At 38.0% G+C, this 25523-nt stretch overlaps 3 protein-coding genes across 5 annotated transcripts in view; all 3 read left to right on the top strand.

Moving 5' to 3' along the window:
• LOC105440503 overlaps positions 1-9863 on the top strand; it is a 12858-nt gene extending 2995 nt beyond the window's left edge. The window contains exons 2-4 of the mRNA XM_030977598.1: positions 4788-5209; positions 8541-8695; positions 9784-9863. Coding sequence (XP_030833458.1) covers positions 4788-5209; positions 8541-8695; positions 9784-9863 — 657 coding nt within the window. The remainder of the gene's footprint in view (positions 1-4787; positions 5210-8540; positions 8696-9783) is intronic.
• Positions 9864-10157: 294 nt separating this feature from the next.
• LOC115920849 lies at positions 10158-16490 on the top strand. Its single transcript, XM_030977479.1, has 5 exons — positions 10158-10268; positions 11109-11221; positions 14657-14718; positions 15342-15517; positions 16205-16490. Exons 2-5 carry the CDS (start codon positions 11216-11218, stop codon positions 16285-16287), a joined length of 327 nt encoding a protein of 108 aa, XP_030833339.1. The 5' UTR covers positions 10158-10268; positions 11109-11215; the 3' UTR covers positions 16288-16490.
• Positions 16491-18641: 2151 nt separating this feature from the next.
• The window catches only part of LOC755356, a 90372-nt gene continuing 83490 nt past the window's right edge, over positions 18642-25523 (top strand). For all 3 annotated transcript variants that reach the window (XM_030977476.1, XM_030977477.1, XM_030977478.1), the window contains exons 1-3: positions 18642-18827; positions 23121-23344; positions 25125-25281. In XM_030977476.1, the coding sequence (XP_030833336.1) occupies positions 18647-18827; positions 23121-23344; positions 25125-25281 (562 nt within the window). In that variant the 5' untranslated portion in view covers positions 18642-18646. The remainder of the gene's footprint in view (positions 18828-23120; positions 23345-25124; positions 25282-25523) is intronic.

Below are 25523 nucleotides of genomic sequence, written 5' to 3'. Positions count from 1 at the left end.
ATAAGACATGAATTGTATATATGTACAACATAATATTGACTTTTACCTATTTGTTTCAAATGTACTCTGATAGTCGATTAGGAAAATCATATATTGATTTGTTTTTATTTCTTCGATTCTGATCAATTTCAATTGTTTTCTAAGCTCTGAAGATATACTTCAATTCAGATTTTCTAAGATCATACCCATTTTGGTTGCGTAATAGTCTCATTTTATATATTGACCAAAGTGCAATGGAATCTGTGATCTGTTGAGTTTTCCTCACCTACTTTGATAAGATGGTCTGCTGTAATTGTTTTTTCTGTATCAAACACTTTTTCTATTGACCAGCATAAATATGATTTGAAGGAATCATTACATTTACATAAAATAAAAGCAAGAAAAATGCCTTCACTTGCTTTACCTGTTTTACACGTATCATCAAGTGCAAGATTCCACTTCAAAAGATTCTTTCTCACTGGTAGAATGTTATACGAAATTTTAAAGAGAAATTCTTTCAGCTTATTATTATTAACGTTAATCAAAATATCGTTCAAAACAATTTGGCCAATTGTTATCTTTATCTAAAAGCTTTTTTCCAAAAATACGACATTTAAGCGTAACATGTCAAAATAATTATTGTTTACCAGTTAACTCATACATTTTTTTATATTCTACCTCTATTAAGAATTCTTGGAATTTGTTATTTTTTTTTTCAATGGAGAGTTATTTCCTTTGGTAAGCAACTGTTTTGGAATCGCTTTTTAAATGTTGCAAGGTCAAACACTACATTGCTTTTCCCTGCTTGAATTCATACCCAATTTGAGCACTTATTCTAAAGGTACCGTTTCTAAAAATGTCGTTAACATTCGCAATACCACTTTATAACCATTTCTTAAAGAACAACAATTTCTTTCTAAAAATAATGTTTCAATTAAATCATATATATTTCCGATGAGGCCTTTTTAACTATATCCCCCTTTACTGTATACCATGCTAGGAAGATATCACGATAAAACATTGGCCATTTTGATACACAATAATGTAATATTCTTTCATCAAAATCACATTTTGATACTAAAGAGAGCCCACCTATCTGGTCAAAACAGAAATTAGCCATTCTTGTCCACAGTGTGCCTGAATCATCAGTAAGTTGCCCCAGCCAACGCAATATGAAACTCAAAAGCTTATTTTCAACGTCCATCATACTTACACCCCCATTCTTACAATTTTTAAATATTAATTGTCTTTAACTTTTAATTTTGCCCCTGCCAAATAAAACTAAACAGTAAGTTATTCAATTTTTTGACATATATTTTAGGAACAGTTTCAAACATTGATATATGTATCACGAAGCTAATTGTTGGTGTACTTAAGTTCACCACAACTACTCCTTCAAATATTGTCAGTTTCTTATTTTCCAATTATCTAGTTTCTTTTCTTTTCCCCACTTCACTATCCCACAAGATTTGTAAGGCTTTTTCTTTATCTTTTGAAATCGGCATGCTAAGGCACTTTACAGGCTTGTCACACCGTGACAATGTGTGATCCAATCGATTCCATTTTTCATTTTTATTACCAATGTCAATGTTGTTTTATCCTTATTCAATTTAGGACCTGCGACTTCAATAAATTTTCTCAGCTCCTTTGATAGTACATTTAAATATTCCTCATCATTTACAAAGAAAACAGTGTCATCTGCATATTGTAATAATTTCAAATGAAAAGACTTGTATTGTTTCCTACGTTTTAATATCATTCTTATACCAGGATGATTACTTTTCCTTATTGCTAGTATTTCAGCGGCCAGAATGGAGAGAAGTGCCGAGAGAGAGGGCAGCTTTGTCTGAACCCTCTCCGAGTTTTGAACTGCTCTGTTAGGAAACCGTTAACAATAACAGACAAAATTAAAAGCATGATTATACAATACTGAAACCCGCTTGATAAACTGGGGCCAAAATTAAACACACTTAATGACTGCTTTACAAAATCAGATCGAACGCTTTCTTAAAATCTGTCATGTTAATGGCATCTTGCTTATTTTCAACTTCATGTAAGCTATCACATCTTTTAGTAGTCTTAGATAAGAACCGTTTAGGCTATTCTTGATATACCGAACTTGGTTTCCATTTACCAGTTTCGGGACAACTTTCATCAAACTGCTAACTAGAACTGCAGCAGCTATTTTTATTATCGCAACTTAGTAGTGTCACTGGGCGCCAGTTCATCAAACTTTCAAAATCACCTTTCTTAACTCATAGCCTGCCATAAGGCTGCATGCATGCTATTGTTACTCTGCTTCTTGCATGCTAGCACGCATTCGTAATAGCAGTTATTGTTCATGCCCATTGGACTGTGCCTAGTGTTTTGCACGCGCTATTGGTAGTACCATCGTGTTAATCCGATTATCTCGTTATAAATCTGGCACTGGGGGATTAGCCCTGTGACAGGATAAGAGTTAATATCAAAGTTATTACCCCATTTTGGTGTTTCAGACATATGACTATTATCAAAAGATTCATTTAGCGCATTGACTAGTATCTGCTCAATATCTTCGAAAAATACCCTGTAGAATTATATTGGAAGGCCGTCTACACCAGGTGACTTAGTTTGTTTCATATTACTACTACTACTAATAATAGCTAGTTCTTATATAGCGCTTTTCAGGACCGAAGGCCCTCTCAAATTGCTTTACATATATTATTACCCCGGTCATCGGATTCAGGCTTACCCGCACTTAATGAATGAACATTATCCACTCCCTGGGGAGCATTTCAGCCAGATGTCATTTTTACAAGCGCACACTTGCTAATCTAAGCACATTAGCTTTCGCATCCTACCGGGTACCCATTTAACACTTGGGCGGAGAGTAACACATGTAGATCAATGTCTAACATTCCTTTATCTTATCTAGTGTTAGCATCAATCAATTGTAACGAATGAGAAGCAGAAACGTAAAAGACTCATTATCTGTGTTTCTGTAGAAATGCTGATCTTGAGTTCTGGTAATTAAATTGCTTGTTGACAAAAACGGGCTTAAAGACGTCAAACAGATTCATCCAGATGGTTTTATTTGTTTGTGAATCAGTGTTAAAAGGAACTATATCTCTTTTGCAGCCAACATCAAATTATGTAGAACTAGAATCATGAATATGTCATTTATATCCTATCTGTGTCCTAGCATTCAAATTATGCAAGGGAACCTCTTTTTACCTTCTAGACTTCAATGTCAGACACTATTGGGTGACTGACTTCATTTTTCTTTGATAATAGCATACATACAATGAGCTGTAAAGGGTACATAAGTGTTACTTTGTTTACATCAATAACCCACTTCTTGTAATGGCCAAAATTAAACTGATTGAATATTTGCACCGCACAAAACGTACATCATTCGGTACAAGAGTCTGAAAATCAGACTACTTACTAAAAAGATTGCAATCCATAAATTTGATTCGACATCTAACGGTCGTTATATCCCCACACAAATCAAGCCCGTTCGTTTCGTTTTCGTTTTTCAAATGCAGGTGGAATTTAACCTTTTCATGTTTTTTTGGCCTGCAAATGGGACATAGTTCCTTTAACCTGTTGACTGCTGAAGTGTTTTATTCCCATAAACTTAATACAGAAACAACAGTTCCAGTACGCAATGGGTAATTAAAATGCGAATCTCCACAATTGTCTGTGCTCCACAGTGTAGGCGCAAATACATGTACAATGTCAATACAGAACACCAAAACATGTTGACTTGCTTTGATATCATTATGTTCATAAATTCAGTATGTGGATTTGCACTGGATCTAATTATCATCAGGATGTTTTCAAGGATTGAAATGTGTGCATCTTTGTTCAAAATCAGGCAGCATGTCACCGATTTTGGTCAAGCGCGTCGGGTGAGCGTGGGATATCAGTTCATATCACAGATGATAATTGTTTGTCAAACCGAATAGAATAACCTCAATTCATGTATCGCGGTTCAAAGAAACACAATACTTATTTGTCAGAGAATTGTAAGGCCATTTATCATACCCTGGACTCGACTACGCTTGTGGTTGTGATGACTGATGGTGAGGCAATTATAGGCGGATCGGGATTGTGTGAGGGGGAGGGGAGGTTTTTTATATTATTGTTCCGCGGTCACTATCTTCGCGCCAACTTATCTCTGAACGTCAACCCTTGACCAGCTAGTCCTTGCTCTAAACCTAGCCATAACCTAACCTGAACCCAAATGAAATCCTACCACTAAGGAGGAGCGATGGCTCAGCTTTAGAGAGTGTTGGTCTCGTATCAGGGAGGACCCGGGTTCGAAACCAATTAGATGCGCTAATGCCCTATTTTAAGGCATTACTCGTCATTACCAAGTCCCTCAAAGAGGACTTAAAGCCGTCGGTCCCCTGGCTGCTTTCATACAGGCATACAATGCTTTCCTAGCAGTCAGGTAAAAACAAACCAACCCTAATATAACCCTATATTTCACAGAAAAGGGAAACAAACGTGGAACCTAATGTCGGGTTTATCTAAAGTCAACTATTCCTGAGACATTGCACGGTGAACTCATACAATGATGACGTTATTATGAGTTCAGTATTGCGAGCAAAGAATGCAGGGATAACATTTGTATTGCCTTGCAAATTGCATTTTGTTTTTGTCTAAGAAATCAAACCGAATGCAATCGAATGAAATGTAAGCTTCATACAGCATACCTTGTATAACTTCTAGAACGAGAGCAAAGGAAAATCCTTACGGCTCAATCTGTTCCCCTTCATACCACACCTTTTTGTATAATTGTGTTTTCTTTTCCTTCACAGCCCCCGCCGGGCGAGAGCCCATACGACAACGCTGGTGATGCGGCGGCTGTTGGTCGTAATACCGAGGAACATGCCTACGACAACGCCACGTACGAGATGGACACGGGCGAACAGACCACTGTCGACATGCAAACACCGGAAGAACCCGTCAATGACATCCCCAACGATCCCGAGCCTGACGTCGTCGCCGATCCCGGTAATGACTTAGACATTGATGCCGAGGGCGAGGTCGTTGTCGATGAGGAGATGGAACCTTCAGCCGTGATTGAAGTCAATGCAGTTGATGGTGACGCGGATGTGGATCCTAAAGACGAAATTGAGATGGTGAGGCTAAATGATGGTGAAGAGCTACCTGAATACACAGAACCGGAAGATGAAGAGGCCGGTCCACTCCCGAGCAAATCAAGGGGAGATTCAAGGATGTAAGTTCTGTTCTCTTTGAAATTCAATGTTGCTAGTTTATATTATTAGATCGAAACAAAAACAATATAACATGCATTGACTTGATTGCTCTGTGAAACACAAAACCAGGTATAATTATCCCTTGAAAATGAATTGTAGCACAGGGATATATAATATAATACATATACATATATAGTTAAATTAAGTTGTGTTTTTTTAATTAATTAGTTTATTGTTTGTTATGTGCTCATGATTATCGTGTCGTTTTGTGCTTTGCTTGTATTCTGCATGTGCTGTTTAAGTATTACGATTGTAAGGGAATTGAATTCGATATTCCCAGGTACAAATTTATTGTATAATGATATGTCTGCATTTTAAGAAATTAATGAATTTGATTGAATAATCATTATCCATGCGAGGAGAAAAGGTAAAATTATGAAAATCCAAAGCACTGAAATGATTTTATGACAACAGATAAAACCATCGAACATTGTCTCAATAGTATGAACATAACTTGACCTACTTTGTAGGCCTAATAATGATGTAATTTAATCAGTAATAATCAGTAATCATGCTGCATGATGTCTCATCGTTAACAATCAGATAGATATTGAATCTACCAATTTCATAGTATTATTTCATTAATTATTCACGCTTCATCGAGCGAACTTGTTTTAAAAATCGCATTTTGAAACCAAATTGTGCTATATTTTGGTAACACAAAGAAATCGTTGATATCACATGCCAACATGGCACTAGGAAATTGGGAGCTTTAAAAGATATTAATGCAAGGTTTCTATTGTGTGATGGTGTGCAGGCGCGTGGCCAGGGGGGCGGTGGGGGCGGTCGCCCCCCCCCACAAAAAAACGGCCAAAACAAAAGAGAGAGAAAGAGAAGAAAAAAAGTAAGAGGACGTAGGAAGAAAAAGAGAAAAGGAGTCGAGAACGGTACAACGAATCGTCTTCTTTCTCTAATAATTTAATGAAACGTCAAAGCTTCCGCGCTTTGCGCGGATAGGGGGAAATTAAGTTCAAATTAAGGATTAAGAGTCGAGAATGGAACAACGAATCGTCTTCTTTCTTTAATAATTTAATAAAACGTCAAAGCTTCCGCGCTTCGAAAGAGGGGGACTGAATACAGATAAGGGTCGTGAAAGGTACAACGAATCGTCTTCTTTGTATAATAAAACGTCAAAGCTTTCGCGCTTCGCGCAAGAGGAGGGGGGAGGACTGAATTCAGACAAGGATTAAGAGTCGAGAACGGTGCTTAGAGTTGTCTTCTTTCTCTAATAATTTAATGAAACTTCAAAGTTTCCGCGCTTAGCACGGAGGGAGACTGAATACAGATAAGGATTAAGGATCGAGAAAGGTACAACGAATCGTCTTCTTTGTCTTATGATACGTCGAAGCTTCCGTGCTATGCGCAGGAGGTGCGGACTGAATTAAGACAAGGATTATGAGTCGAGAAAGGTACAACGAATCGTCTTCTTTCAAAGCTTCCGCGCTTTGCGCAGGAACTCCCCCCTCCCTGCACCCACCCTCCTAGGGAGCGCGCTACGCGCGCTTTTTTAGTGATTCGCACGCTTCGCGTGCGAAGCTACCGCCCCCCCCCCCCTAAAATGAAATCCTGGCTACGCGCTTGATGGTGTGTAATTCAATAAGCGGTTAAAAAAGGGTTGAATTCCAATTTCTGACATGGATGTATAAGTGTATAACCTTAAAATATTTCTAAAATCCATCAATATACCTCGATCATTGAAAAAATGCCACTTTTATTGATTAAAAGTGCTTCCGATCTTAAAAGGGACGTTGCATATTCTGATGGGATATTTTCCATCTTATGTGCCCAATAGGACCCTACCTTTCCGCGTTGTACAAATAATACGAGTTGCACCTTACATTTCTGTGAAAATATCACCTGACTGTCTCTTCTGTTTTTTTTTTTTTTTTTTTTTATAAATTTGCGATTTTGAAACATGCACAAATTATTGTTCTTAATGATCGCATATCCATTTAAGTACAAAATATGCTCGTTTTACCCTCACCATACACAACATAATATACGATACGTGAAAAGTATCTGCTCGTTTGGTTTGAAAGTTTTTTTTTCAAGTCATCTTCGGTCATGTTCACGCCGTGATGCTAAACCATATTTACTATGTTCACTATTTCACCAAAGTCTGGCACAAGTGGACTTTAATATGCCATTTTCAAATCAATGTTGCTCAGTGGAGCGCGTATGAATTACTTCTACTTCTACTTTATGAAAAACAAAAATTCATGTTCATATAGCTCATAGTCTGTTTTCCGGATATTTTTCTTTCTGGGACGCACTGTATTTATCATTAGGGCGCTATAGCTATCAGGACAAGCCCTGGGCTCGTTAGTGTATCCCACCTACTGAATCCATGTATATTTCTACATTCCATTTGATAACTAAATTATGAAGAGCTTAATTTCAAAGGGCGCTACCCACACTTTTTACCGATTTGTTTAATAACAATCTTACATATTGAAATCATATGTACTTTGCAAAAATGTCATTGCAAAAAAAAAATGCAATATGGTATTGATGAATTTGTTCGTTTCACCCCCATTTCCTAAAGGGAAAGTCCACCCCCAAAATAAGTTTGTTTCGATAGAGGCAGAATAATAAGAAAATCAGGTGAGTGAAAGTTTGAGCAAATTCTGAATGAAAATAAGAAAGTTATGAATTATTGAAGTTGTGATCAATCAAATACAAATTGGCAACTCTGTGACTTATTATACGAGCTCTCCTTCATTTGCTTTGTGCATAATATTCCATAAAATCATGTTTTCTTCGTTATTGATGACGGAATATACATTTGTTCCTTGCAGGGGGAGTATAGAAACATATTTGCAATTATTATATTTAGGGTGCATGTATGGTTGAAATTTTTCTTGAGGGAAAATGAAAATTTTAGATTTTTTTAGTACTGAGCAAATGGAAGTTGAGCTCGCATGATACGTCATAGAGTTGCCAATTTGTGTTTGATTGATCACAACTTCAAAAATCCTAACTTCCTTATTTTTAATCGAATTTGCTCAAACTTTCACTGACTTGTTTCTCTCATTTTTCTACTCCTATTAAAACTAACTTAATTTCAGGGTGGACTTCCCCTTTAATTCAAGCTAACGTTATGATATGGTGTCATTACCAGTTTAGACGATCAGTGCAAATTTTAATAACTGTATCTCATTTAAACATTTGTTACGAATATTCACTCGAAAACATAGAACGTGGATGAGTCCCTTTTGGAATGAAACTCTTCATAACTATGAGGGAAATGAATGTGTTTTAAATCTGAACATTTGACGATAATTTTGCTAGATACGAGAGCATCAAGAGAACACCTGCAGGACCATCTGCGGGACCAGACAGTGAAGAAGAGAAGCTCAGGCAACAAAAATCGCTCAAAATCTGCATCTTTCTCTTTATCATCGTTCTGATAGGAGTGATTATCGGTCTTGTTGCATTCTACATCGGTAAGCAAAACAACTCTCAGATATATATATATATATATATACACACATATACATATATATATGTATATATATACATATATATATATATATATATATATATATATAAAAATTGGGGGGTGGGTGGGGTGGTGGGGGTAGGGAGGGTGGGGCGGTTACAACCGGTCCATGCCCCACTGAGATGCATGTGCATACCATCATTAAACAACATGCGATGATGATAATGTTGGTTATAATGATATTACTACTGATTATATATTGATAATAGTCATAATAGAAATAACAAAGATGATAATGATAATAGCTATGACAATGATAATTATAATAATAAAAACGATGCGGATGATTATGATGATGACGTGAGTAAGAAATAGAAGAATCTGAAAAAACGATTATGATATTGATAATAATTTATTAGAAGAAGAAAAAGAAGAATGAATAATGATGTAAACGCAGAATTTATTATCATGTTAATATACATTGTTGCCCAATGTTCATGAAACTACTCCCTTTCCCCTCTTTTGTCTTTCTTTTTGAGATGGTGTTCTTAAGTTTATTTCAATAGTTGTTCTAGTTTGTCAGGGGCATATCAGCAATTTGTTTATAATATCGTGTCTCCTCTTACCTAAACGTCATGGCAACGCCGCTAAGTAAAACAATTAAATACCTTCGAAAGGCCTATGTAGCTTTTGAAGAATATACCGCTTTCATCTAAATGGTAGATAATGTCATAAAAGTATATATTTCATGATATATGAAGCATGCCTTTCCATATATGCTGTCGCGGGGTGTCGCGGAAAAATATAGTTTGGTGATTCCATTTTTAGAAACATGAATAATTAACCCCCCAAAAAGAATTCAGAACTATTTAAATCAATCTGAAATTCAGTAATTTGATGTGCAAGAGTTTACTGTAAAAAAAGGTTTAAATGCGTTCAAAATTATCACCGTTGTACTCAACCTGGCATTAATAAACATTTCGAAATTAAATTCGCTGCCCCCTCCCTCTTCGCTCAATACTTAATGCCTAGATATGGGTTGTATTAGACAAAGTCTCTTTTTTAATCACCTCTTGTGGTCAATATTTACAGTTTACTCAGTGGGATTGGCGGCCGCTACACTTCCAAGCACAACGACTCCAGGTATCATAAACATGTGTTTCTATCGTTGACAAAGGGAAAAACTGAGTATGATCATATTTATAATAATATATACTTTGGAGCTGAGGTAAAACAACAAATCTTTTACAAGAAAATAATCATGATTACTGTGACTCCCCCACCGTCGATATGCCCCAGGAGGAAGCGGAAGAAAAAGGGGTAAAGAAGAGGGAAAGTAAAAGAGAGGAAAGATAAAAAGAAGGTGTAGAAGAAAAAAGAACAGCAAACAGAAGAGGAGGAAGGAAAAGAAGAAGAAGAAGAAGAAGAAGAAAAAGGGAGATGATTTAAAGTAGAAAGTGTGTTCTTCTTGACGCGGAATTTACATTACTAATCATTGTTTTGACTGTGAAACTTCACGTGTTCATATTCCGTAGCAGGTACAGAAGTAACTGAACGCCCTCTTCCGATCCAGATTGGTAAGTTTGAACTTTGACAAATTTCCTTTCATTAAATTTTATTTTTATTTCCACAACGAATAAATTCATCTTTAAATTTCCTTTCTTGCATTTTATCAATTTTGCAGGATTCAAATTTATCGGTGAAGCAACAAAAATACAGAATAACGAGTACAAAAAAAAAACATATCATGAAATAATTATTTTGGCTCGTTTCCAACTAAATCATGAACATGATAAAAAATTGATAAAATGACTTTATTTGATTTTTTTTTTAAAAAGGTGAAATTATTCATAGTAATGGTAGATTGAACCAATCTCTATTAAATGTCACGGACGCTAATCTCTCCTAAAATGTCTCGAAACGTAGAAGGGGCTTGTTGGTGTACTTTCAGATTGCTTCAAGAGGTACAACAAAAAACAAAGTGGGGACACTTTCAGGACCCTGTTTATTTGTTCATTCTAAAAGGTAGTGGTAATTCACTCAGCGTTCAGCGATTTCACTGGCATAAGAAAAATGAAAACATAGAGGGAACTATTTCATATTTGTTTCCCTTTTTTTTCAACCCATATAATTTGGAATCGGGTCACCGTAGCATAGGCATCTGTTGATTGATTGGTTGAACGTTTTAATATCATTTTATCGCAGACATTGGTTGAATTAAGGAAGATTTACAATAGAAGCATGCGTATAATAAAAAATAACATACTTAAAATATTCAAAAAGAAACTGGAAAGGAAGGTTAACGTAATTGCCTCTTCCTCACTATTTATTCATCAAAACTAAAATCAGACAAATGTGAGTTTACAAGGTTTTGTTGGCTTAAGTATATTAGTTTCTTTTGTGGATTTTTCCAATAGATAACGTCGCAGTGGAGTTGAACTTGACGTTTAATGACAAGAATTTCACCGACGCTTTATACGATTCCAACTCTACTGAATACAAGGAGCTAGAGGCTGAAATCTTGATGCTGGTAAGTCAAGCGAAAAACCATAGTTTGTTTTTACTAATGAGCGACCGCAATCAACAGGCTGTTTATTCTGACACTTTTTAATGAAGGTATACGTTTCATGCACATTGGAGTAAATTGGTTTCTTGTTGTCAAGGCCCTTTACGGTAAATAAACACTCCCTAAATAAAATTGATGTTTATGTCGCTTGGATCGGGTAACTCCTGTCTCGGGACTTATGGCACAAATGGAGACTAACGGATGATTTAGTCTGGTTGCAGGTAATTTGTAGGCCTACGTTAATCTGCAAATGTAACATTAAAAGCTCAGCCTTATTAGTACAGTTGAGAAAAGTGATTTGAAACATTTCAAAATGTTTCAAAATGTGAAAGTTGCAATTTTCAAAAGTGATTTATTTCCACATCTAGGTCCTTTTCTTCTGGATGTTTATTTTGTCTTAATACATAATAAAATTTAATCAACTAGTAAGAACCAAACGGTAAAAACATACATTATAGGTGTACATACAATCGATAAATTGAGAAGTGATACAAAAGAAAGTTTTGTTTAAAGATTTGTAATACACACTACTATTGCAATCACAATCTTGACTAGAATAGTCAAGGAAATATGACATCGCAATAGGGTCCAATCATTTCGCAAAGCTTGTAGCAAGGTCTATTCCATGTAGCACTTTTAACATGTTGCATTTAACAATAGGTTTTTATCTTTTAGAAATAAATCAGCATGCTATAAATCTATCTCTTTAGACAAAAGAACACGAATAAGAAAATAAGGGGGAGGGGGGGGGGGGGGTCATTTATAGATGTAGCCCCCCCCCCCCCTCCTCCCCCTTCAAAATGATTCCATGACATTTGCTCCGGCGACAATTGCTCCGCTGTAAATTTCATACACTAATCGAATGGCTAACTTCAACCCTGGATTCAACACTATACCCTACCCTAAACCTAACCCTAAACCTAACATAAAACCCTATTGAAACCCTAACCCTAACCCTACATCTTTGACGAAATAAAGCCCGGAGCAATTGTCGCAGGAGCAAATGTCGTGTCACCTTCAAAATCGTTGGTAGACTTTAGAAAACTTTTGATCAATCAGAACAGGTGTCACATATTAAGGACCGGTTTAGTTTTCTTACCACCGCTCCGATTGGCTAAAGCCTAAATGGAGCATAGATCGATCAATGCATGCATGCACGGTACGGATCGAGAATAGAAAAAGAAGCCTGCACTCAGAGCGGAGTCGGAGAGTTGTAAAACTTATGTGTTTAATTGTTTAACGCTGGTTCGAATTTATATATGGCACTGTATCTACGAATGATGTCTTCAAATAGATTTATGTAAGTAGATGTAGACCGGGCCGGTGCTGCTAATAGTACCCTCTAAGCTAAGTAACAGTATCTTGGGGGAAAAGAATCGGGTATAATTGGCAGTGTCCCACGTATTGAAATGCATGTTTGTCATAATTTGTTCAGATCCCCAAGATTTGTATTGGAAAAGGAGAATGTTTTTGTTGTTGGTATTGTTATTCCTGATGCTAAGAACCTCATCCAACTTGAGCAAGAAGAATTTAGTCTAGGTTCGTACAAGGATAGATTGTGAGTGGCATGTAACATGCATTTTTTGCCTTAATTGGTCCATGTCCATGACCCGGGGGGGGGGGGGGTACTCAGATTATAGTCGGACGGGGGTGTGCGGCTGAGACCTCCGAACCCATACCCACATCCAAGGGTCCTTTTGCTGAAATAGGTACCCATGTCTAAGGATTTTTTGTCAAAAATGGACCCATGTCTAAGGATTTCGAACTTCAAATATTACATTTTTTAAGCTGTAATAATACACTCCAGCAAAGCATATGGAGAGTCAACGCTAATGCATATTGACCTCTAGCACTGCACTACGCGTTAATAGGCAGCATTTTAAATACATGAATAGTCAATACACTCATAACACAGAGATGCACACAATTATGCCGATGCGGCTGATCGGCAAGTTCGACAGTGGACTCACAATTTGATTTTTTAAATTATTCTTTCTAACATCGGAAAGTTAAAAAATGTATATTACTGCTATTTAGATCTTATTGATTGTCACTAAAGTATCGATTTTTAGTGAAATTGGTTGAGTTTTACACAGTGGTGTTTGAAATGTTGAGAATCAATACTAATAGCACAGCTTTTAATACACAGCCAGGATAGTAATGCACCTATGTGTGTAATAATACAATGGCCAATAATTTTGCAGTTTCTCGATAAAGTTCTTTATTAGTAAACTGTACCATACTACATGTAGTTTACAAGTAGTTTACACACATAAAGATGAAAACACCATGCAACATAATAATACTGTGCTAGCACCTCTAGCATCTGTTTTAATTGAAGGACTTTTCCTGTTAACGTACCCGTACACGAGCTCTCAAGCATTGGCTATATAGCTCCCTGCTTGAGCCCCGCTGCTGCCCGGCTGCTGGGCAGAGGGTACGCAGGGTATAGCTGCCGATCTTTCAGCGTGCGAAGCGCTACAAGTTTCCGGGGTACGACCCCTATACGGGCGGATACCATACCTAGCGTGCATTATGCCATATGAGTACCCGGTATAGAGCCCATGGGGTCCTGATATATGTGGTACCCCGGGATCTAGTTGAGTTTACGAGCTACGTACGTACATCCACTGACTTAGAGGTCAGTGCGTACACCTCGTACACTGGAAATGCAATCACCGAAGGGTCCATTTATTTAGAGATGGGAGAGATTTAGGCATTTTCAATGTAGGAGCAAATCCCAAAATCCAGGAGAAAATGAGGGAGAAAAGAGGGGAAAGGAATAAATGAAAAAAGGGACCCATGTCTAAGGATTTTTTTAATGAAAAGGGGACTCATGTCTAAGGATCTTTCCTGAAAAAGTCACTCTTCCAAGCGGCACATCCCCGTATACCCAATATGCGTGAGTACCCCCCCCCCCCCCCCCCCCCCCCCCCCCGGGGTCCAAGAGCTCCCCCACTCAGCGTCGCGGTCAGAGGCACTCCAGCAAAGCATAGAGAGTCAATGCCAATGCGTATTAGTCAGAGGGACCGCATTCATATTCCAAAAAATCTCTGGTAAAGGGGTACTTTTCATGCAACAAAGTCTGGCCCATAGTGACTTTACACACCTGAGATAGGGGGTTGCTTTCAAAGGGAGGGAACATGCGTACGCGTACCCTAAAAAACACTAAGTGGGGAGCTGGGGGGGGGGGGGGGCTGGGTGGCGGGTTGCCTAGTCCTTGCTTTTACCAGTGTCCATTGCATGACCCGGCCGATATATTACCGGGTCAACATACCAAAACAAAGCAAATGGCCAATCAGATCATTTGTTTGATATTGGGTTTATGAAGAGTATAGATGACTAGATGTGCCTTTTATCAGTTTAAAAGAAAACAATTGTTCTTGTTCCTTAATGCAGCTGGCTGGAGTACTGCAGTCTGGGGACTTCTCCAACTCAACTACGGTAGTCCTGGAGTTCAGGTGAATTATTCAAACAACAGCACAAACAAACGTTTCATTGTCTTTATTTAGAATGTTATCTGATCAAGAAATTATTTTTTTACCTTTTTCCATTTCACTTGATCAACATCTTTTGAAATTGGAATATGTGATGACTTTTCCTTCCAGGAGGTTCTTATCAAAACGTCTTTACAATTGTTCACTCTTGATTATAATCACAGGAACCCACAAATATTTGTCTTTATTGATACAAGTTGAATCCTGGTCATGTGACAACACTGTCCAAAGGCAATTGGAAAATGTTGGTTATGTAGGACATAAGAAATGGTGTTTATTGTTAGTTTTGGAATTGATCATCAACAATTTAGCTGAAAGTCTCATGCAATGCACACCAAGAATGTGTATATATGGGACTTAATTACATACATGTAGCATGGTAGTTTAGTCCAAACTTATCAGCTTTTTCTCCACGCATATTAAAAATAAAAGTGCATTTGAAGAGCTTTTTTTTGGAAGGGCCTTGTATGGTACTTTTCCAAACTGATATAACAAAAGGATGACAGAGCTAGCTCAAAACCCTGAACCAGAATCTAACCTACAAGTGTTTAATCTAAGATTTGTTTAATGTAATGTTTATGTTTTAGTCCCGGGAGTGTGGTGGTTACAATCTTGATAACCATAGACTCTGTACCAGTAAGACTCAATGTTATACTGGCTGAGGATGGATCAATTGCTCTTGGTGACGCGATTGCCGAGGAACTAGTCACACTGACCTCAGAGGGTCTCTCCAATAACAATGTGGATGTCGTGCTTTCCAATGGTAAGTGCTTCACAGATCACTTGGGGGGGGGGGTGTTTCACAAAGCCCTTTTTCAATGACAAGTGACAAAATCAGTGACATATCTGCTGATAACCAATCAGAAGCAAGGATTTCAGTAGCTGATAACAAAGGCTGCCATTTGTCACTGATGACAAGTTTTGTAAAACGGGGCCCTGTTGTCATCTGATTCAGGCTTGCCCGCACACAATATATACACATTCTCCACTCCCTAAGGTGCATTCCAGCCATTCCAGACTTTCACAGTGTTGTGCAACCTACAATGATTTTTGCATCCTACCAGGTACCCATTTACTTCACCTGGGTGGAGAGTGGCAAATTCATCATCCTGGTCGGCCCTGTCTAATACTCTTTTAGTATAAAGCACAATTACCTTCTATTAGTAAAAAAACATTCAATTTATATTTTGTTTATGGTGTATGGTGCAAAAAATGTATCCCCAGTTCATTTGTATACCGTAATTGTAGTGCCTACAGTGTACTTTATGTTGAAGGAATAGATTCTGAGACAGCTGACTACGTAGAAATTTTGCAAGAAAGTTGGAAGAATCGGTATTGCTAATTCAAATTTTAAGGAATTGATTCTTTAGAAGTAATTAAAAACTAATTTTTCCTCAATGAGCTAAATGTAAATGTTTTTTTTACCCCTCTCTCTGTGTTTATCCTACAGTGGCGGTTCAAGAAGTAACAACAACAACAACAACAGGTGAGCGTACCACCCCCTTCCCTGAAAAAAAACACCCTTTGTTGTAAATTTGTCCCTCTCTCATGCACTTAGGGTCACTGCATTCATTGAATAGAACAATATATTCCATCTTTCATAAATTAGCAAATTCCACAGACTAATGTAACAAATTCTTTAAAACTCTAACCGCGATAAGCATACTAAATTATAATTCTTCTTATTATTAGAATTGTTATAACTTATTGTTATTCCCATCCCTCTGTACTCTCTCTCCTTCTCTCTCTCTCTCTCTCTCTCTCTCTTTGTCTCTGCTCCAAGGTTGGCGACAAAAACACTTCTCCGTCAATGTTTAAAGTTATTGAATAAAATGTATGTGATCGGTTAATGAGGAATATTTTTACAGGAACTTTTTTTTCTGTCATCTCTTGCTATTAGCTGATGCTTTCTTTTGTAATTATAATTGTTTCTTTTTGTACTTCATAGTCCTTTTGCAGTGTGTGCCTTAAAAAAAACGAAAGAAAATCTGCATTTTTGTACTTTTGCATGACACTTGTCGAGTATAAATCATAGGAAAATTGACATGTTTCTTTGCATTGCCGTTTCAGTTAGCACAGCAGCATCAACAGCAGGTACAACACCTGCACTACCAAGTACCACAGATGCCACAGATACCACACCAGCGCAAGGTAAGTTCTATTACTTGTTTTATAAAATGGATTGACAATCTTACTTGGCAAGGCGATATCACTGTAAACCTGCTACCTTCATAAGAAATAACGTGTGCACACAGATGATCGTGGCAGCAGTGGCCTCGTGAACAGACTATGCAGTGCATGGTGCGACTTCTCATAAACATGCACTGAATTACACGCAGCATGCATTATGCCTTTTGGTTGCACCTTTTTTGCATGGCTGTTATCACCAAAATGCACTCCCGTGCTTATGGTTAACCCTTACTGTACTGGGCTATTTTGAGCACCCTCTGACTGCGGGGGGGGGGGGGGGGGGCCTCGGAGGCCCCCCCCCCCTATGATCTCGGCCGTCGAATGTCCGATGAACACGAAAATTTGCATATTTGTAGATATTTACGTAAGGAACAAGATGGTATAATTAGTTTTTTCGTATTATGCAAATTTTTGTCGTTAAAGCCTAATTAATTATGCAAAATGCTAATTTTATGCATTTCACAGAAAACTCTGCATATTTGTCCGTGGACTTGTGAAGAATCTTGAAAATGAATTGAATAAATGTTTCCTTCATCTCAAATTCGTGAGGTTTCATTATATTTATGATATTTGAAATATAGGGTAATTTGCATAAATTATGAATACGCAAATTACGCATTCATGAATATCAAATCTGGAACTATATTTAGGGAACTAGAATCATTACAAAAATTGTCAGACTCCACTTTTTGAATGTTGAAACTCATTATTCATACAAAACTTCTTTTCTAATACAAAATAGTTATTTGATGTAATTAATAATGATAATCTATGCAAATTTGATGCGATTTTCAAATATTTATTTTCTTATGTATTTTATTGTTTTTTATTTCTCATTATATCTATTGTTTTATTTCTTATGTATTCTTTTGTTCTGGAATACATCAAGTTACTCTGAGAAACATATAAAAACAATTTGATATCAATTCATATCTTCACATTTCTGCTTGTACATGAATATATGCAATTATAGCACTTTTTTGATGAAATGCGCAAACTAATTGTTATGTAACACCTTACAGGTATATCCGATTTTGACGAAAATGGTATCAAAATGTGTGCAAGACTTGAGGGAAAAAAGTCATGAAACAACAATTCAAAATTCCAAGCAGTTGCGGCGCGATCTCCGAAAATGTCGAGGGGGGGGGGGCCTCCCAGGCCCCCCCCCCCCCAGTACAGTAAGGGTTAAAAATAATGGATGGTCACGCAATCCATTTTGACGCTACATTCTTGAACCCAAGGGTTCTAATGCGCACGCTCAAGGTATTTTGTAATTGGGTGTCCCTGACGTTACCAAGTACTGGTATTGTGGAGTTTTGAATGATGCTTTATATCAATTGAATTTAAATTACTTTTAAAACTTTTTCATTTCTCCGTCTCCTCCTGTCCAATTATGAAATGTAAAATAATATTTCTGTAAAAGCACTTGTTAGAAATATTATAGGCATATGTATTAGGCATAATATCAATCAAGAATATTACATTTATATGTGTTGTCCTCATCATCATCACCATCTTCCTTTTTAGCAATAATGCAATCTTATTGTTATTATTGTTATTATTACTATTATTTTTATTAGTAGTAGTAGTAGTATTTTTGTTGTTATTATTACCACTATTTTTTATTATCATTGTTACCATAATTATTATCGTCATTACTGTAACCAACAGTTTTGGATGACCACTCAGAACCTTGTTTACCATGTCATGTTTCAGTTACGATCTCTTTCTACCCAACACAGCTACTTGTGCCAGCGATGAGTTCACCTGCGAAGCCGAGGGAACCTGTATAGATAACACGCAGCTCTGTGACTTCATACCTGATTGTAGGGTGTCCCAAGCAGATGAAACAGAAGACCTCTGCAAGGTCTCCTCATTAACAGGTAAATCTATGGAGTATTGAAGTGTGACGTTATTCGGACAAAGTATAGACCAGTTTTGGAAACGCCCCCCCCCCCCCCCCTCTCAAAAAATGAAATGGAAGTTCTTATTTCCAATCATGTGAAAGAATATGTTTTGACGAAAGTATGTGATGATACGAATTTTGCTGGGAAACCGCCTACTGATTGATATATTTGGTAAATTATCATATCGATCTGGCCTGGATAGATATCGCGTAGTACCATATTCATCTTTCTGTGTACAGTGCTTGTAACTTTACCAAGATTGGGCCAAATTTCTTATCATTTTGATGATTCCAGAACCTTGCAGTACACACTAATTCTTTTATGCTAGATGATCAACCTTTTCTGATCGATTCCACAATGTTTCTTTCACAACACAATCGCATGACCAGAACTGGTCTATACCTTTAAGGTTGCTGGTTCCAAACAACGTTGTGCTAAACACTGGTGTGGTGCATGATCACACCATGCAGCCCCAAGGCCTGAATTTGCTCCAGCCCATTTCTTGAATGACCTTTCAGTGAACCTGATGGGCAGGCTCTGTTGTTTAGAGGGGGATGTAGAAGGACATCTAGTTGTGACATGGGCTCAAAACCCAGTTTATGGAGCTCCCAATACCTATCATTCCCTTTTAATACATATTATTACCAAATATATCAATCAGTAGGCAGTGATCACACCATGCCGAATGACCTTGCAGTGAACCTGATGGGCAGGCTCTGTTGTTTAGAGGGGGATGTAGAAGGACATCTAGTTGTGACATGGGCTCAAAACCCAGTTTATGGAGCTCCCAATACCTGTCATTCCCTCTTAATACATACTACTGTATGCACGATCTCTAAAGGAGGGAACTATTTTGATGCTCCATGTATATATAAATTCTGAGCAGGCATGTCTTTCATTGACATACATAGCTTTGCTTATAAACTAGCGATGGATGCAGGCGCGGATCCAGGATTTCTTAGGGGGGGGGGCCCAAATTTGAAATTATGCGAGCCAAATATTGGTACGTAATATTGACCAGCAGTGACGTAATGCGGGGAGGGGGGGGGGGTGGGTGCAGGGAGGGGCGAGTTCCCCCTCCCTCTTGACGTTTCATTGAATTATTAGAGAAAGAAGACGTTTCTTTGTACCGTTTTCGAAAATAATCCTCGTCTAAATTCAGTTTTTCCCCGCCCGCGCAAAGTGCGGGAGCTTTTACGATTCATCAAACCATCATAGAAAAAAAGACGATTCGTATACAGTTCTCGAATCCTCGTCTGAATTCAGGTTCCCCCCCCCTCCCGCGCAAAGCGTGGAAGCTTTTGCGATTCATTAAAAGCATTAGAGAAAGAAGACGATTCGTTGTACCGTTCTCGATAATAATCCTCGTCTGAATTTAGTTTCCCCCTCCCCCCACTCCCACGCGAAGCGCGGAAGCTTTTACATTTCATTAAATCATTAGAGAAACAAGATGATTCGTATTACCTTTCTTGACTCTGAATCCTAGTCTGAATTCAGTTTTTCCCCTACGGCGCGAAGCGCGGAATTTTTGACGTTTCATAAGATTATGAGAGAAAGAAGATGATTCGCTGTACCGTTCTCGACTCTTAATCCTTGTCTGAATTCAGTTCCCCCCTCCCCTCCTGCGCGAATTGCGGAAGCTTTAACGTTTCATTAAATCATTAAGAGAAACAAGACGATTCGCTGTAGAGTTCTCGACTCTTAATCCTCGTCTGAATTCGGGCTCCGTCCTCCGGCGCAAAGCGCGGAAGCTTTTAAGTTTCATTAAATCATTAGAGAAAGAAGACGATTCGTTGTACCGCTCTCGACTCTTAATCCTTGTCTAAATTCGTCCCCCCCCCTCCCGCGCGAAGCGGGGAAGCTTTAAGTTTCATTAAAATCATTAGAGAAAGAAGACGATTCGTTGTACCGTTCTGGAAAATGATTCTGGTCTGAATTTAGTTTCCCTCCCCTCCCGCGCAAAGCGCGGAAGCTTTTAGGATTTATTAAAATCATTAGAGAAAGAAGACGATCCGTTATACTGTTCTCGATAATAATCCTCGTCTGAATTTAGTTTTTCCCCTACCACGCAAAGCGCAGAATTTTGGACGTTTCATAAGATTGTGAGAGAAAGAAAACGATTCGCTGTACCGTTCTCGACTCTTAATCCTTGTCTGAATTCAGTCCACCCCCCTCCCCTCCTGCGCGAAGCGCGGAAGCTTTGACGTTTTATTAAATCATAAGAGAAAGAAGACGATGCGTTGTACCATTCTCTACTCTTAATCCTTGTCTAAATTTCAAAAATGTTCTTTGTCTGCTCCTTTTTATTCCTACGCCCTCTTTCTTTTCTCTCCTCTCTTTTTTATTTTGACGGCGATTTTCGGGGACCGCCCCCACAGCCCCCCCCCCCTGGCTACGCGCCTGCGGTCAGATAAACACATTTTGATAACTTGTCCGACCCCAGAAGCTCAGGGGCTATAAATTACGGTCAGATAAGCATTCAGGGGCCCGCCTTAGGGCCCCTGGTGGGGTCGAGGCGGTGGAGCCCCCGGAGGCTCAGGAGTTTTAGACATTAAATTACCGTCAGATGAGCATCTAAGGGCCTGCCTTAGGGCCCTAGGTGGAATCCAGGGGCCAGCAGAGCCCCCGGAAGCTTGGGGGCTTTAGGCATTTAATCACGGTCAGATGAGCATATTTTGATGCCTTATTATTTTTTGACACTGGCAGTTAACTCTTTTTTCTTTCTTGCTCTCCTTCTTTTTTATTTTTCTTTAATATACCTTTTCAAAAAAAGTGGGGGGGGGGGGGGGGGGGGGGCTCGAGGCTCTCGATCCCTGCCGTTCCTCAGGCCCTGACATGTAGGAATCTCAAGAATCACATTTGTTGCCTGGCTGTAATTTTAGGAATTTGTCACATAAAAACGTATAATTTACTAAAAAGTGAGGAAAAATCTCTGAAATTATGTCATTTCAGCATTATTTGTAATCTACCGTTATGGAATTAGTAAGAAACCACGTTTAAATTTGATTTCCCACAAGCCCCCTACCCCCTATCAGTTCGCCAGTATCTCCCCTTTTTCTTTTTTTTTTCCCTTTCCTTCCTTCTCTCTTATTTTTGTGATTGGGGGGGGGGGGCAACAGCCTGGGAGGCAAGGCCCTTTCGGCCCCCGATATTTTTCTTCCCCCTTTTCTTTTCTTCTTCCTCTTCTCTCTTTCCTTTTCTCTCCTCTTTCCCTTTCCCTTCTTTTCCTCTCTTTCTTTCTTTTTTTTTTTTTTTTTGCGGGGGGGGGGGGGGGGGGGGGGGGCCAAGGCACGCTCGGCCCCCCCTGGATCCGCGCATGGATGGATGAATCTATAAAGTTCATCTATCAAACAGTTATCCATCACTGGTATGGTCCTACAACATTTTATTTGGGTTTTATTTCATCAAATATTTAATTTGGCTGGTATGAAAAGCAATGGTTGTGATGTCTCCTATTATTTAAACAAATATTTTTATGTATGATATGAATATACTCATTATTAATAATTCATTAATTTGTTATGTCTTGTACCAATTGTAATCTATTTCTGGATTATAAAAAAACAAAAACATGATGCTGCTTCTTTGGGCTTAACTCAATGGCCCGAATTCACAAAGGAGGTTTGTCAACAAACCTTGGTTTATGTGCGTCATATGACGCGTTTTGACGCGTTGGTTTGTAAAAACGTGTTGAAACGCGTCATATGACGCACATAAACCTAGGTTTGTTGACAAACCTCCTTTGTGAATTCGGGCCATTGTGTGCGGGAACCAGCCCAGATGGGGACTGTGTTAAGCCTATAGGAAGACTGTAGTCGATTGGTTAACATTGGAACCACTCGGTTCCCATTGACAAGTGGTCATCTTATAGCATTATCATGTTTTAAAATCATAACCTGTTTTCTTTCAGTGGAACAGGTTGTGTCTCTCATAACCTGTTTTCACTGGGCTTAACTCAATGGCCCGAATTCACAAAGGAGGTTTGTCAACAAACCTTGGTTTATGTGCGTCATATGACGCGTTTTGACGCGTTGGTTTGTAAAAACGTGTTGAAACGCGTCATATGACGCACATAAACCTAGGTTTGTTGACAAACCTCCTTTGTGAATTCGGGCCATTGTGTGCGGGAACCAGCCCAGATGGGGACTGTGTTAAGCCTATAGGAAGACTGTAGTCGATTGGTTAACATTGGAACCACTCGGTTCCCATTGACAAGTGGTCATCTTATAGCATTATCATGTTTTAAAATCATAACCTGTTTTCTTTCAGTGGAACAGGTTGTGTCTCTCAGAAGGAACAACACATGGACGACGCCTGCTACCTACCCGACAAGAGACGGAACTGTAGAGACACCTCTGGACTACATCCTCTATCAGCTATCGGTGACCGGTTCATCTGCGACAACCTCACACATTCTCATCAACCTTGTGTTTGTGGAGTTCGCCGGCAATGATTCTTCCATATTGATAGGACGTGGGCATGACCCTGTGCAGGTGAGGGAACATTTGTGAGGAAGTAATTTGAGGTGTCAGTGACACAAAAACGTAACTCCATTTTGGCAATTTTTTAGAAAAAGTGGTTTATGTGTCACTGAGCACTTGGGCTTTAAGGAGTTAAGTCTATGTTTCACTAGCCATTGACTTCAGTGGGGTATTGGGTAGAGTTAAGTCTTTGTGTTTCTTGGAAAGCCCACATTTTTCTGAACATTTTGATATGAAATACTCATTTTGGCAAAATATGGAGTTACGTCTTTGTGTCACTGAACCCTCAAATTAATACCCACAATCATACGAATATGAATATATTCAAGCATATTATTTATATCCCTATGTACGAGTGTGTGATTGAATTTGGTGATAAATCAGTTAGATTCCTGGATATATAACTACCCCCATGTTAAGTGATGGATAAAATAATAAGATGGGATTCTATAGGGGTGTATCTCAAAGATCCAAAGTTGGACTTCAAAATTATCCTAGAAAATATTTTGTAAAAATTATTTTAAAAGGCATAAAATGTTGATTCAAATTATTCATATTTTCTTTTTTCATGGGAGATTTCATATTCTTGATGTGGAACTTTTGAAAAGTCCAAAATACTTGAATTTTTGCTTTTGAATATATTTCAAAATAAGGCTACAAATGGCTCTCCATTATAGTTAAGTCCAACTTTAAGTTAAGTTTGACTAAGAATCTTTGTGAAACATCCCCTGGATTTATTACTTTCCCCATGTGTATGGATGGAAAGAGTACTGGAATAACAACAATAATAATGATAATTGCTAATAATAATAATAATGATAATACAAATTGTATTAATATCAGTAATAATAATAAAGATAATTGATAATATTAATGATAATAATGATAACAATAATGCAAAATTTAACTATGCCTGTTACCTGGGGCAACAGGCATCTTTGTCATTAACTATTCTCCGTTACCAGGGGCAAGGGGCATAGTTCATTTTTTGGCGGGCACGGCTAAAATCACCACTCCAATTTTAACCAATCAGATGACTAGATTTATTCAACATACTAAAGAGAGGTATATAATACCGGTAGCCATTATATACAATTAAAATAAAAGATCATGGGCTTGTTGACAATTTATCTGAGGAGGCCTCAACACATGATACTGCATGAAGTACAATACAATTGTAATCATTATGCCCATACACAGGCAACTATTAGTTAGCAAGCCAGTCTTCTCAAGCACTTTTTCTCTTTTGTAAAAGAGACATTGTTTTATATATTTTGTTAATTTCATTTTTTATTCCATTCGTCATATTAAAACATACACAATTATAACATTGATATTTACAGATAAGGAAAAACCATACAAACAACATAAGGAAAGTTAAACACAAAATACAATTATATATATATATATATATATACGAATGGGGAAACCGGCAAGAAAGGAAATTAAAGCCCTATTTGGTGCTGGTCCCTAATATGATATAATAAAGAATGTTACCCATATCTCACACTTAATACCTTACACCTAACAACTAACACGTAACGCCTGATTCATGCGTATACAAATAATAACATGCTATTCACATAAAACGTAATTGTTTGTATCTCTGTTGATGAGTTGCCAAATGAATAATAGATAGAAACAAAATCTGTGGTGGTTATAGGATCTTATGTACAGATTCTATTTCCCAACACATGCTATTCGAACAACAAACGAATGCTGTATACATGTACAATTTGTGCAATGAAGTCATTCATAAGATTCGTTATTTTTACTTTTGATAATGTTTCAGGCACTATACGACAATGATGGACCACTGCTGAGTGTTGAAAATGGAATATGGCGTAACGCTGTATTATCCATTACCACACCAGACAATGAGGCTTACATATTGCTTAGGAAAGCCCCAGGAGATAACGTGGAGATTAACATCGAACTTAGCGCATTCCGTAAGTACAATTATCTTAACTCCTTTCGTGGATAAACTTCACATGTTCTCTTGAACTAAGTCAAAGGAGACTATTAAACTGTGCCTGAATTGATATGATATTGTGGCCTAACTCTTGTCCTGGTTTGGTGAAGTGAAATGTCCTTATACATTTTTTAAAAATAAATGCTGAAATGTACCTCTACTTTGAAAGAGGTTTAACCCTTACTGTACTGGGGGGGGGGGGCCTGAGAGGCCCCCCCT

The sequence above is a fragment of the Strongylocentrotus purpuratus genome, unplaced genomic scaffold (genome assembly GCF_000002235.5).
Source record: "Strongylocentrotus purpuratus isolate Spur 01 unplaced genomic scaffold, Spur_5.0 spur5_scaffold_1, whole genome shotgun sequence".
NCBI lineage: Eukaryota > Metazoa > Echinodermata > Echinoidea > Camarodonta > Strongylocentrotidae > Strongylocentrotus > Strongylocentrotus purpuratus.
The sequence above is the reverse complement of the archived record's forward strand: the minus strand, read 5'-3'. Positions and strand labels throughout refer to the sequence as shown.